Genomic DNA, 13,323 nt, shown 5'->3' with positions numbered 1-13,323 from the left:
ACTTGAATCACATTCAGTTATTCTTCCTAACTGGAATGGTTGAGAAGTTGAATTGACTGGGTGTTTTACTGTGATAATTGAGTGTTCCATTCATTTTTTGGAGCAGTGTATTTTCACCTGTGTATCTCACTTCTCACATGGGTGTGTGATGCAACTACTTCATGGCAGGTGTATTGGAAGTGCAGTGTGGAGTTTGAAGACGTTTGTATGAGTGGTCCTTAAAGCAGCAGGTTTTATACTAGCACTGAATATAAACTTGTGAAAAGACACTTCTATTCACATCCACTTAATTACAATGTATTTATTTTTCTGCACATTTATTAACATTAATTCTTAAAGATTTAAATGACCTTAATACAGATCAACATTTCATTTTTATAAACAGCAATATCCAAGAGTACCTAGTCTTGAAGGACTGATGAGCCATAATATGACAACACAAAAACAGGTTATAATAACATTAACATACTTTTAACAAAGCAATTGAACACATAAAACCGATGCATCAAAAGAAGGTCAATCCAATCCTGGCTGAAACCTGATTAAAATCCGTAAAATTATTTCAAGGTTATTCCTTGATGAGTTTAACTATACTCTGTAGAACTTTTTACATGTCAGTCGAGAGTGACACATTACACAATTCAATACAGGACATCAAGCAGCGACAATGTTTACATGAACAATATTGAGTCGGGTGCGAGCCTGACGAAGCCTTTGTTTTTGGACACTATGGCGAACCCCGTAACCAAAATAGATGATGAGTCCTGAGGAAAGAGTTGTAAAGGCCTTTTAATGTTTATTCAATGACAGCTGTGTTTGAGATTTTTCGACCATCTACAAATGATGCACAGAATAAAAACATTAAACATCGAGCTTATGAAACTAGGAAGTGCTTACCTATTACCATCCAGACTGCATAGCTGATCCACGTTTCCCCTCCCAACTGAACCATCAAGTAGGTATTGATGAGGACACTTACAACTGGAACAACAGGTAGACCAGGAACCTATAAAAAGAGAACAACTTATGATGTTCAAGCAATAGTTTGAAATGATGCTTTGACATGAGTTAGCTTTATGCAGCAGAGATTGCAGCAGGTTAGCTTAGCATAGCACAAAGACAAGGGCTGTGATCGAATAGTCTTGTTTGCTTAGGGAGGTTCCTAAATGAGTGAAATGATGTATTTAACACTAGAACCGCCAACGGGGTCAATTTGACCCAGAGCTGTTTTATATTTGATGTAACTTTTTTTCAATAAAATATTAAAGTCTCCCAGTCCGTGACTTTTCCTGAAAGTGTGTTATGTACCACCCTCTGTTGTTAAAAATTGTCAATATGAAGTCAGATTGAAGAAATCACCCAAAAAATTGCCATTTATACCTATTTCCGCCAAGCGGGTCCTATTGACCCCACCCCTTTTCATATAAACATGACGTGTTGCTATAGCAACGCCTTTTGTCTACTGCGGTTCCTCCTTATAGATTGAGAGATAGATTGAGAGAGAGAGAGATAGATGGATAGATAGTTATAGAGAGAGAGAGAGAGAGAGAGAGAGAGATAGAGAGAGATAGAGAGAGATAGAGAGAGAGAGAGAGAGAGAGAGAGAGAGAGAGAGAGAGAGAGAGAGAGAGAGAGAGAGAGAGATATAGATAGAGACAGTCTGTAGTGAAGGAGTGTGCTCCCGCTCACGGGAGACTGCTCGCGCTGCGCTCCGCAGCAAACAGCTGTGGGGCGAGTTGAAAGTACGTTATGCTGGCCGCGGTGTCTAAATAATGCTTCCGGCCCAGCGGGCCATTTATAATGTCGAGCCCTGAGAGTCCACAGATTATATTGGTATACGTTTCATCCCTGTGCGATCAAAACTCTCTGTTCAATAAAAGAACATTTTACCTTGAAAATCAATGCATTCTAATAGCGGGTCAATTTGACCCAGGTGGCGGTTTTAGGTATAAAAAATCTCTGGCGGTTCTAGTGTTAAAGTGTAATAACAAATTCATAAAATAGTTTCATACAATCATCCTATTTGTGATTCATGTCCATTATTACGAGTGGACAGGAAAGTGAGTGGAAGTTGTCTGGAAGTTGTTTCTGAACTATTCTTTTGTTGAGGTTAAATTGTTGAATTTGCTCAGGAAGGTTCCTAACAGAGTGAAATTACCTGGAAGTACCCATGTGGCACTCATAAGAGCTGTTCTCTGGATGGAAATAGGTAAGGACTTGTTAGTTTTCTTTATTACATAGCTTAGAATACTCTTGACCATCCCTAATGGAAACAACATTCCGCTGTTCGCGTTTTACAACTTATTGACCACGATTGTAAATCACACAACAAGAATGCACAGGGCAAAGTATCTGGATGCGCTTTAGAAGACTTATGTATGGAAAATTGTAGTTTTCCCATTGCAGACGCACATCAAAAACCATCTGGCATCACATCATAAATACTGTATGTCCAGTGCAAGAGCAGTAAGACTCCTTAGCACTGCAGTTGTCTTTTCCAGTCCTTTTGAATTTTCCTTCACATCTTTCCTGAACCCGTGATCTTTCTTAGAGGTTAATATTCAAGTGGTTAGGTAAAGACAGGACCCAATTTCTCTGACAATTCAAGCGCAGCCCAGAAACAAGGGAGGAAACAACTCTGCCCAAATGTAACAATGTGCCTTTCAGCACCTCCGATGTTCATTAAATAACATCAATTGAACTTTCTTTAAAAGGGGACACACACACACACCTCCTCGAGCCCCACAGGGCGGAGCAGCGAGCCCCACAACGTCCCGCCAACACGGCACCCAGACTCCACGCAGCATTCTCATCTGTTTGTCATTACTGGTGTCATTTTCTGGTTGCTAACAAACGCCATTGTAACACAAACACTGATGATCAGCTGTAACGGTGGTGGACTCTGAGTTCCCGCCCACTCAGAACAGAGTGGACGAGCTGACCAATCAGAGCACAGTGGGCTCATAGGGAGGGGGGGCAGGATCTCCAACAAGGCGTGTAGGACAGAGTGAATACACATACTATACAGAGATGCTGTATGAGAAAACAATGTGATTTTGGAACATTGCACAATGTAAATCTATTCTAGTATACCTCAACAATGGAATTATGATCAGTAGAAATGGCCATGACATGGGACCTTTCTTTAAAAAAACTAAACAGACATTGTATGTGACAAAACTCTAAATATCTCCGTCTCAAACGTTTTTTTTAAGGGACGTTCTTGCAGACGATTGTAGTTTTTCTATCACTGGTCATTTAGTTTGGGTTTAAATTGGGTGGTCTTTTGATTGTTTATATAAAGTATTTTCCATAAACCTTGTGTGCCCTGCAACAGACCTTCAGTAAGGCCCACCATCTGACTCACATGACATCTTCATTGAAACTGTAAAAGAGGCAACTCTTCAAGATGCATGAAATCTAGCCCACCACCATCACCCGTGCACTTTACCATGAAAGAGGCTTTAGAAATGCTCTGTGGCTGTCTCCAGATGATTGCCACAGCGAGGACCAGCATCAGCGAGAGGAAAGACACAATCAGCACGCTCCACAGCTCTCTGTTGCGGAGGGAAAACGCACCCTCGGACAGCAGCAAGCTTAAAACCACCACCAGGAACACTAGAGAGGAATATGAGCAGTCAGAAAATACTTGGAATTGTGTTCAGCGTCCACATTTCAAATGGGGGATTACTTACAAATAATGATGGTGATTACGTTGACATTTTTAGAGGTGCGGGGGGTGGCTCGAGAAGGAGGAATAAACAGCCCCATGACAGTAAATGGTTCCTGTCTACGGCTGAAACCAGGGTCCTCCTTGTACCTGGGAGAAAGAAACAACTAAGCAACAAGCTTATACATGCTATGGTATATGTTCATTGTCTGAAAAAGATTTGAATGTCAAAATATTGGCTTTTCATTGAACAAACTACATCCACATTCAGTCATTCGAAGCGTACATACCTTAATATCAGAATACACACTGCAACAAGAGTGTAGGCAAAGATGGTCCCAATTGAACTCAAGTCGACCAGAGCCTTTAGGTCAAATAACAAGACCATGAATGCTGCAAAGAGGACCAACAATTATTGAGTCTTAGGAATAGATGACATCAGGACCTTGGTAAAGCTCTTACTGTTTATTTATTTCAGTGACCAAGAGTCATATTAAAGGGGGACCTACTGTATCATGCAAAATGCACTTTTCTATGTCTTTTATACATAAATACGTGTCCCCGGTGTGTCAGGGAAGTTTTTATATATCTGAGACCCATAATATATGCCTAAAAATAGCATAATAGGAGACCTTTAAGCAAGTTCCCGAATATATTCAATATCAATGTTGTCTAATGGTGACGTTTGTAAAAGTTATATCTTTCTCCAGTATCAATAACAAATCTAATTTGTGCCCCTTTTGCATGTTGATGTAAGTGTAATTGTAACTTCATTACCAGCCGCTGCTCCTGAAGTCAGCGTGGCAAAGACGGGACTCTGCCTGGAGCTCATGTAGTGAAGAGGCTTGAAGAGCAGGCCGTCTCTCGCCATGGCAAAGAGCACCCGTGGCATCGGAAACATCACTCCCAAAAGACTGTGGGAAAAACCAAACCAAAACTTCAGTGGGATTAATTACAAAAATATAAATTGTTGACTCAATTTAATTAGATTGATTAATTCATGCACGTGGGTATATACAAATGGATCCCTACAAATAATTAAACTGGTACTAATTTGCCTCTCAGCAATACAAGACGATAGATTTTTGCTTTTGTTCAGTCTCCCACCTTTAGGTTTCAGTTTGTACCCTAATGAAAGTGTTGGACAGCCCTGCTCTAACTGGAACGATGTTGAACGCCTTCACACAGCAGATCCACTGCTTAAAATGTACCGCAACTTTGTAAAATAAGCATGGATCCTCCTTGCTTATGTGCACATACACAGTCATTATTTTCACATATAAGAAGTTAGTTTTCATTTAAATAATGGCCAAGTCAATTTAGGTTGTTTCGTTTTAAAGTAAAGAAAACTAAAAGTCAACTGGAGACACTTAAATAGCAACTGAGTCATGTTGACATTTTTCTTTTGTCACCATGACAAAAGAAAAATGCACATTACGTTTTCCTACTTAAAACTGAACGTTTGACTTCACCCTCTCCTGAAAACCTCATGTGTAAGACTCCAGATCTGTACCTTGTTGAGAGAGCACAGAGGGATCCCACAGCCACAACGTACTTTGCAGGCTCCCAGTGGATATATTCAAAGGCCACAGGAATAGGACTGAGGTTGTCGAGCAGATAGTAGGGCATCATGAGAGTCAGAGCGGCCGACACGCCAAAGTAGGCCACGAAGCAGATGAGCAGGGACGCCACGATCGCAATAGGTATGGCTTTCTGCGGGTTCTTCACCTCCTCCCCTGAAAAATCATGTAGATGAGCCGAGTTCTTGCAACATATCCTGCGTAATACCACTACAGACATAACATATTGATATATTTGACATTATGTGGCATGAACATCCTGTGTAAATGGTAGTCTTTTTTCTTTTTTTACAAGGTGCTTATTCATGCCAAGACATCATTCTCTCGTTATTCAACCCATAAGTAGCTTTACTCATACTTATCTACTCGACATTACCTGTTGTTGCAATGCAGTCAAATCCAACAAAAGCATAGAAACAGGTTGCTGCTCCTGCAAGTGTGCCATCAAAGCCAAAAGGGAAGAAACCACCAACCCCATAGTCAACCGTTTCATTTTGGGATGGGTCAAGAGTCCTGTACAAAGGAAAGAAACAGCTTTAATCTATTGCTTTCAGTTAGGATGGTAAATTGTCCTCAGGCCGGAGCTAAAGAAAAATGTAAGGATTGAGGGCAATGGGTCACTCATCAAAATATTTGTTCTTAAACAAAATGAAGTCACACAGGTACTCTGGATCTTATTACTTTGGTTTTGACACTGCCAATAAATCTTCGTACCTCTCAAGCAAACCCCCTGTTCAGCTGACCTGCCCTCAAAGCATTTAAAAATGACATTTGAAAAAATCAATGGCAACTATTCTATCCAGAATCAGATCTGGTTACTCTAGATAATTAATAGAAGCCACCACACTTTGCAGTTTTCAAAAAAAGGCATTTCAATTCCTACAATTCTTAGAAGCATTCCAGTATTCTGAAATTAACCGGAAGATGTCACTTTGATCTCACAGTTTGATAGTTTGGTTCAACAGTTTCTCTCCATCATATGGATGATGTTAACATAGTCAAAGTCTGACCATCTTCACTACTTGTTGCTATCGTTGTGGAATAAGTCGTTTTCTAACGGCATATCTTACCAGCATATTTTTACTATGATCTTACTTATGATAGTCCTGCATGACAACTCGTGTATCCTATGTATTGATAACACCTGATAGTCGGTATAAAAAGAAAAAAAAGAAACTAAAGAAATGTGCCACTGAAGCAGTCAGTGTGTCTGGGGCTAAAATTTGAAAACCTATGACCTGACGAAATGAAAGACACAAGATACATTTTTCGCAACATCTAAACAAAAAAGCCTCTGCAAACATCTGTATGGCTACAGTAGATACTGGAGTTCGACATTTCAAACTTAAAGATCCACATTCACCTGGTAATTTATAATGGAAGAGAAAGTCCCGATCCAAAATAAGGACCTGTCTCTAGACCCTGGAAATCCAGACTAGAAGGTAAGATTCAGTTTTATATGTACTTTAAGCAGTGTTGGGCAAGTTACTTCCCAAATGTAATACAGTACATATTACTGTATTTTTTTAAGTAATAAGTTACATTACAATATTACTGTCTCTGAAATGTAATGAGTTACACTACTTTTATATTACTTTACCAAAATAACCGCAAAAGAATGGCTAGGTATTTTAAAATGTAGTTTAGTAGTGCAGCTCATTATACATCCAGTGAAGGGCAATGTGGTATAGCATAACAACTGTGTAGGCCAGGCTACTAACAACTTTTATTACACGACTTTGTTGAATACTCGATTCTGATTGTAAATTCTGTGACACGTTAATACAGTAGTACAGACCACTGTCAAGGACTATAATGAAGGTTGCTAAGGAGGATCAAGAAAGAGAAAGGAAAAGAGGTTAAAAGACGGAGCGCTGGACGTCAGATAAATCACCAGAAGAAGGCAGAGAGGTAAACAATAACAGGAACACGGAATGGGCTCTGTAGTTTGTTTGTAATAAGCGGGATAATGTGCAGCGAGGCGGTCATTATGGGGAAAAGAACACCCGACAGGCTGATCAGGGAACCCGACGCGAAGCGGAAGGATCTTGATGAGCCTGAAGGGAATGTCTCGCGATGTTGGTAAATTCTTAAAAAACAAAACACCATTTAATTTCGGGTTAAAATGTGTTGCAACTGCATTACTGAGAATTGTAACGGGTAGTATATTACCCACATTTCATTAGTAATGTGTTACATTACTTCGTTACAGCAAAAAGTAATACAGTACTGTAACTCCGTTACTTTTGTAACGCGTTACACCCAACACTGACTTTAAGAGAGCTGATCCTTGAAGGAAAAACAGACTGATGATCATTTGAACACCAAATGTGTAAAAGGACAAATCTTACTCCTCGAGTCGGGTTGCGTTCAGGATAGTCTCCTCACTAATGCGCCAGTTGTTGATGTCTCCAGTTACATAGCCAGAGATGATGATAAAAATCAGCACAGTTATGTTAACTGCAGTAAAAACAATGTTCACGACGGCCGACTCCTTCACACCATAAGCAAGAATACCTGAAAAATAAAGGAAAAGCTAAAAAATGTGACTGAATTCTGCCTTGTTTATCTTTACGTAACATTACAGATATTACCAGCAAGCAGCATAATCAGCGCAGCAGCAAAGAAGTCTGGGTATGTAGCCAAGCCCGGTGAGTCCATTGGTGTATGTTCTTCCAGAGTTTCAGTAATAACGTTGTGTATCAGGTCATCAAAGGTCCCAGTCCAGGCTTTGGCTACACTAGATGTTCCTGAGAAGAACCAAAAACAATAAAAGACATCGGTTTGTCAGTGATTTACGACCAGGTAAATGACGGTCAATAATTCTTCAGGACTGCAATTTGTAATGCCGTATTTGTGTGGGATCAATGGGAAACATTCCCAACAACTTGCACGCCTTCTTCAAGAAGTTTGCGGTATTAAAAGATTAAAACATGACATCCATTCACTTGAATATATCCATTACATTTTAGTAAACTTGTTCATGAACTGTCATCAAGGTCTTATAAGAGCTTTTAGAAAGTTTCAATTATGACCTGGATGTTTACATGGAAGTTGGAAACTCATATTTATGATAACTCTGATATGGCTTGAACGCGGCAAAAATGGGAATGATGATATATGATCAATTTGCCAACCTTTGATTGAGAATATGGACACCTGTGGAAGTAAATTTGTTCCAATCGATTGAATTCAAATGCCGAATAATTATGAACAGAAAGGATGTATCTGAAATTTTTGCCTCCGAATTTGATTGTTCAAAATTTCCAAAAGAAAATGTTCTGTTCGGTCACGTATTCAGAATAAAAATGTCACGTTTAAATAATATCAGTGTATACATTTAAAGTTGCTTGAATTCGATTGGCCAAATTCAGTTGCAAAAATACCATGTATAAAATTCAGACTTAACATCCGGGAACCCAAGAAAATGCTATCGATTCTAGATCAATTCAAACCAACATCTAGCCAAATAAAACTACGCTCATACGCTTGGTTGGTCAAGGCAGGCCGTTGGGGGAATGCAGTCAGCTTCAAACATGGAATCCCGGTTGAACGTTGGTGCTTCTGTAAGTTTATATACTCTTCTATATGCCACTGTGTGTAAAGAGCTTTAGTTAGACAATAACTGACCGAGGGCATTTTAGCCAAAGTATGATGCTACAAGATAAACAGGCAACTGCATTTTGTATGTTTACCTTGGAGATCACATCCACCTTATTGTGTGTTTAACTTACCAATCACGTATGACAGCAGCAGGTTCCAGCCAGTCACAAATGCCCACACCTCTCCAACGGTCACGTAGCTATAGAGGTAAGCCGAGCCAGTCTTGGGGACCCGGGCTCCGAACTCAGCGTAACACAACCCCGCAAAGACCGAAGCCACGGCTGCCACCAGGAAGGAGATGATGATGCTGGGGCCGGACACATTCCTGGCCACCTCTCCGGACAGCACGTACACACCGCTCCCCAGCGTGCTCCCAACACCCAGACCCACCAGGTCCCATGTGGTCAGGCATCGGCAGAAGTTGGACTCCTCGCCTTCTGGCTCCAGAGGCTTCTTACGGGTCAGGCTCCGAAGGAACCGTAACACTTTGGGACCGGTAATTCTGGAATGAAAAGACCAAACCAAGGGTAAGGGTACGTTTATTATCACATTTCAACAAGAAGGAAATTATCTTAAAGATTTAATTAAATTGCAGACAGAAAAAACTAAATATTACCAGAAAACATAATAAGATGGTTTGTCTTAAATTCAGAATATGAGCTATTCTTTACCAAACGGTTAAAAGAGGTCTGTATGAACATCTTTAGGGCGGTGGTGGCTTAGTCCATAGGGACTTGGCTTGGGAACTGGAAGGTCACCAGTTCAAGTCCCGGAAAGACCAATTGCTACCGAGGTGTCCCTGAGCAAGGCACCGTTCCCTACACTGCTCCCCAGGCGCCGTACAAAATGGCAGCCCACTGCTCCCAACACTAGGATGGGTAAAATGCAGAATGTAAAATGTCCCCTCTGTAGGACTATTAAGGGATCCTTCTTCTTTTCTTTCTTCTCTTTCTTTATTTGCTGATGATAGATTGTTGTGTTTAGTTTTTTTTTCAAGTTACTTTAATGTAGTTTATTATTGGCAGCTGCAATTGACTGACTACTTTTGATTAAGGGGCAGGTACAAATAATTCTGTCTTCTCCCTGCTCCTTTCCATCATGGGCTATATAAACTGCTCAAAGCTTATTTAAAATAAAAAGTTTACTGAAAGAGTTTAAGTGGAACAAAAGAAAAAACAACAAAAGAAAACATTAAAAGCAATTATAAAAAAGGACATTTAAATACAACATTTGTTCAAGACAACGAAAATAATTGGCCTTTTTTTTTTTATAAATGCCCCTTTGTGGGTTACCTAGCTAAAACACTATAGGCTATTTGAAAGAACAACTCAGTATAAACTAGACAAGTAATACACAGTTTAGGTTGACATAAAGATCCAGAAATCTGTAGACATTGTTAACCGAAGCAGAGTGGCGTGATGTGATGAAACCTTACCTGCCAGTCATTTCCAAGCCGGTGTGTTCAGACTGCTGTGGACATTGGGAGAAACAGCGTGTGTCCCCTGCTCCTGCAGTATGATCAGAGCCCCTTCCTCCAGACTGCCACCTGAAGCCCGGCACAGGGACACACCTGCAATCAATCAGGCAATCAGGGAGGAGGCCTCCTGCAGGGCTGGGAGAGTGACTCTAAAAATGCTTTCCCTGCTTTGTTTGTGACTTTATTTTATCAAGGTTACTTTAGTTTTGTAGGGGAGATTTTAGTCCTTTGGTCCCTTTGGGTTTTTAGTTGTTTTCGACCAGTGCTCCGACTCACATAGTTTGATCTCAATGTTATAAATAAATAAATGTATTTTGTAAAATCTCTCGGGCTTGGCATTTCACTTATATGTTACAAAGGTTATAGTTTGACTTGTGGCATATCAATAATTTAATTTTACACATTGTACATTATTCACTATTGTTATGTGTCTTTTCTACACACACAACATGTAATTCAAATCCTGGGGGAAATGTCCTTACTTTTTTCTTTTCCTGCCGTTTCTTCCTTTCAATTGCCTCCAGATGAAGGTTTAAGAACTTTACTTAACTCTAACTGCATTGATGAAGTTATGAATATCGAGACACCCTTTACTTACAGCATATGTGAGGGAATACAAATAAAACAAGAGTCCCAACCTCCTTATACTGTTGGAGAATATAAAAAAGGCAGCAACATATTTCAATTTATAACTAACTTGACTGATTAGATTAGAACATCAGAGTCAGCTCTTCAGTTATGATGGAAAACATTTCCAGGCTGTAATACGCACATAATGCCACAAGATGGCAGCAGGAGTGTTCTGAATAAATGCAGGGCTGTGTCCTACACCCCTCTCTCCTCTCATCTCTCAATCGATGACATAATCCTTCCAGCAATGAAAGAAGGGAATTCTGTCTGAAATTAAGGAAGATAAGGAAAGCAATATGTCTCCGTATGAAAACGAGTCAGAGGGTGGTGGCCAATTTGCATGTTCGGCCTTAACCATTTCAATAATGATTATGTGTTAATTTTATTAAAGTAATCCTACATTTTCCCTCGTTGGCTCTTTTCGTTGGATATTTGTTCGATAAATGGCTCTGCTTCTTGCTCTGTGCCATTTATTATTTAACATGCTCATTTGACTAAAGCAAATCACATTACCAAAAATATATTCACTCTCTACCGTACCCACCTCCCACATTGGTCTGTGTGTGTTAGTAGTTGTAGTAATGGTGAATGTGTGGATGGCCCGATGCCAGCAGTGTGTGTGTGTGGCTGTAAAGTTGTTCTCTACACTATCTTGCCGCTCTAAATAGAGTGGTAATTGTTAGCAGCAATGGGATACACCTGGATAAATAAATGTTTGAAATGAAATGAGCAGCGTGTCGAAGCAATTTCTTAACCTCATCTTGGCAGCGGGGTGGGAAATCAATGCTGTGTGTCATTGTTCTCACCGCTGTACAACATCACACCTATGTGTGTGTGTCTGCATCTGTGTGCACCATGCAAGCTTGACACATCAGAAGTTAAGGCTGGTCTCCATGGAAACCCCTTATCCTGGAACAATTTCCCGTTTGGCAAACGTTTGCCTGGGTGGGGTGGTCCTCAGTGAGGAGGCTGCTACTGTAAACAAATGACGAGAATGCTATACTGTAATTATCAGCCCGATGAAACTGACCTTTCCTTAAAGGTCACCTATTATGCTATATTTGAACAATATATTTGTGATGGAAACTTCTGAAACAATGGAGACAGGACTCAGAGAGACACGAGGAGAGCAGGAACGCAGGAACTTTGATGTTCTGATGGTTTATTTGGAGCTTGGGCCGGAGAATTCACAAGACATGTCGTGTGCCACGAGTTGACAAAACGGATGCCAAACCAATTCTGAAGATTTCTACCCCAGACCCATGTATTTAGCTGGTTCTGAGAGAATAATCAACATGCTGCATAACAAGATAAAACAGGCAAAGCACAATAACACCTCTATCAGCTGACGCCAACAGGCAGGAACAGGAAGACAACACACAGAGAGCACAGCACAAGGCTAGAGGTGCCTGAGCTCAGTGAGGTCATTACAAACTGATAAACTGGGTCAAAGTTATGGGCCTTGGAAAATATTTCCCCAACATATTATAGGGCCATACCTATACAAAACATGTCTCTGAAGTGATTTGCTCAAAATACCAAACAGATAACCCATTATAGCCATGCCTCATACACCTCTATTTCAGCCCTGTTACTAAAGGGCTGATTCTGGGTCTGGCCCTTTAAATGTAACCGAGCTGCTGCTGGCCACGCCCCTTTGGAGCCGCTGCTGGCCACGCCCCTTTGGGGAGGCCGCATGCAGGCATGAGCTCCGTGAAGAGAAGGCTGTCTACCAGCAGAAACTCTGCTAAATGCTGCCGTGATTAAACGCCATATTATGTTCCAAACCACATCAAGGATTATTTCTGAAACAGTATGGAGCTCAAATGCTTTCTCTCTCCCGGGTTTATCACAATGACAGTACCTTTTATATACGGCTTCTCTACACATACTTTCTCCAGTACAGCGTTAGCTCTGAGTGTTAGCGATGCTTGCTAATGTAAACACAGACCGTATTACTTCCAAAACACGTCGCGCATTGTTTCTGATACATCACATAGCTTGACATGTTCTTTCTTCAGTGTTTACTGATAGAACAGTGCCATTGTATGTATTATATATATATATAACAACTTTACTTTAAGCCCCTGCTGTAGACATCCTGCTGAATACAGACACACAGCTGCAGGAGGGGATTCAGCTACCGACTGTACATGGGGGACGATAGGTTGGGCTGTGGGCGGATTTTAGTAATGACGTCATGAACGCAGCAAAACTGGAACAGCTCCGTTGTACCCCCATTTTTAGAGATGTGGGTAAGGAGGAAAAGAGAGAGGGTTGTATTTGCTGACATTTTCTGAGTCTCCTTACACATCGGGGACACATTTATGTATAAAAGACATAAAAAAAACGTATTTGCATAA

At 40.6% G+C, this 13,323-nt stretch overlaps 1 protein-coding gene across 2 annotated transcripts; it reads right to left on the bottom strand.

Moving 5' to 3' along the window:
* Positions 1-286: 286 nt before the first annotated feature.
* Positions 287-10,427, bottom strand: LOC117475415 (cationic amino acid transporter 2-like). 2 transcript variants are annotated; one of them, XM_034121600.1, is made up of 12 exons: positions 10,289-10,427; positions 8,985-9,355; positions 7,845-8,000; positions 7,602-7,767; positions 5,627-5,763; positions 5,184-5,406; positions 4,448-4,584; positions 3,961-4,063; positions 3,696-3,820; positions 3,452-3,618; positions 898-1,006; positions 287-764 (listed from the first exon to the last, which is right to left on the bottom strand). In XM_034121600.1, the coding sequence occupies exons 1-12, from the start codon at positions 10,297-10,299 to the stop codon at positions 655-657; spliced, it is 1,815 nt and encodes a 604-aa protein (XP_033977491.1). In that variant the 5' UTR covers positions 10,300-10,427; the 3' UTR covers positions 287-654. The 2 variants fall into 2 exon arrangements, with proteins under 2 accessions (XP_033977491.1, XP_033977500.1); XM_034121609.1 differs by having other exon boundaries at positions 7,602-7,659.
* Positions 10,428-13,323: the final 2,896 nt, after the last annotated feature.

The sequence above is a fragment of the Trematomus bernacchii genome, unplaced genomic scaffold (genome assembly GCF_902827165.1).
Source record: "Trematomus bernacchii unplaced genomic scaffold, fTreBer1.1, whole genome shotgun sequence".
Lineage (NCBI taxonomy): Eukaryota > Metazoa > Chordata > Actinopteri > Perciformes > Nototheniidae > Trematomus > Trematomus bernacchii.
This window is presented reverse-complemented; position numbering and strand designations above follow the sequence as displayed.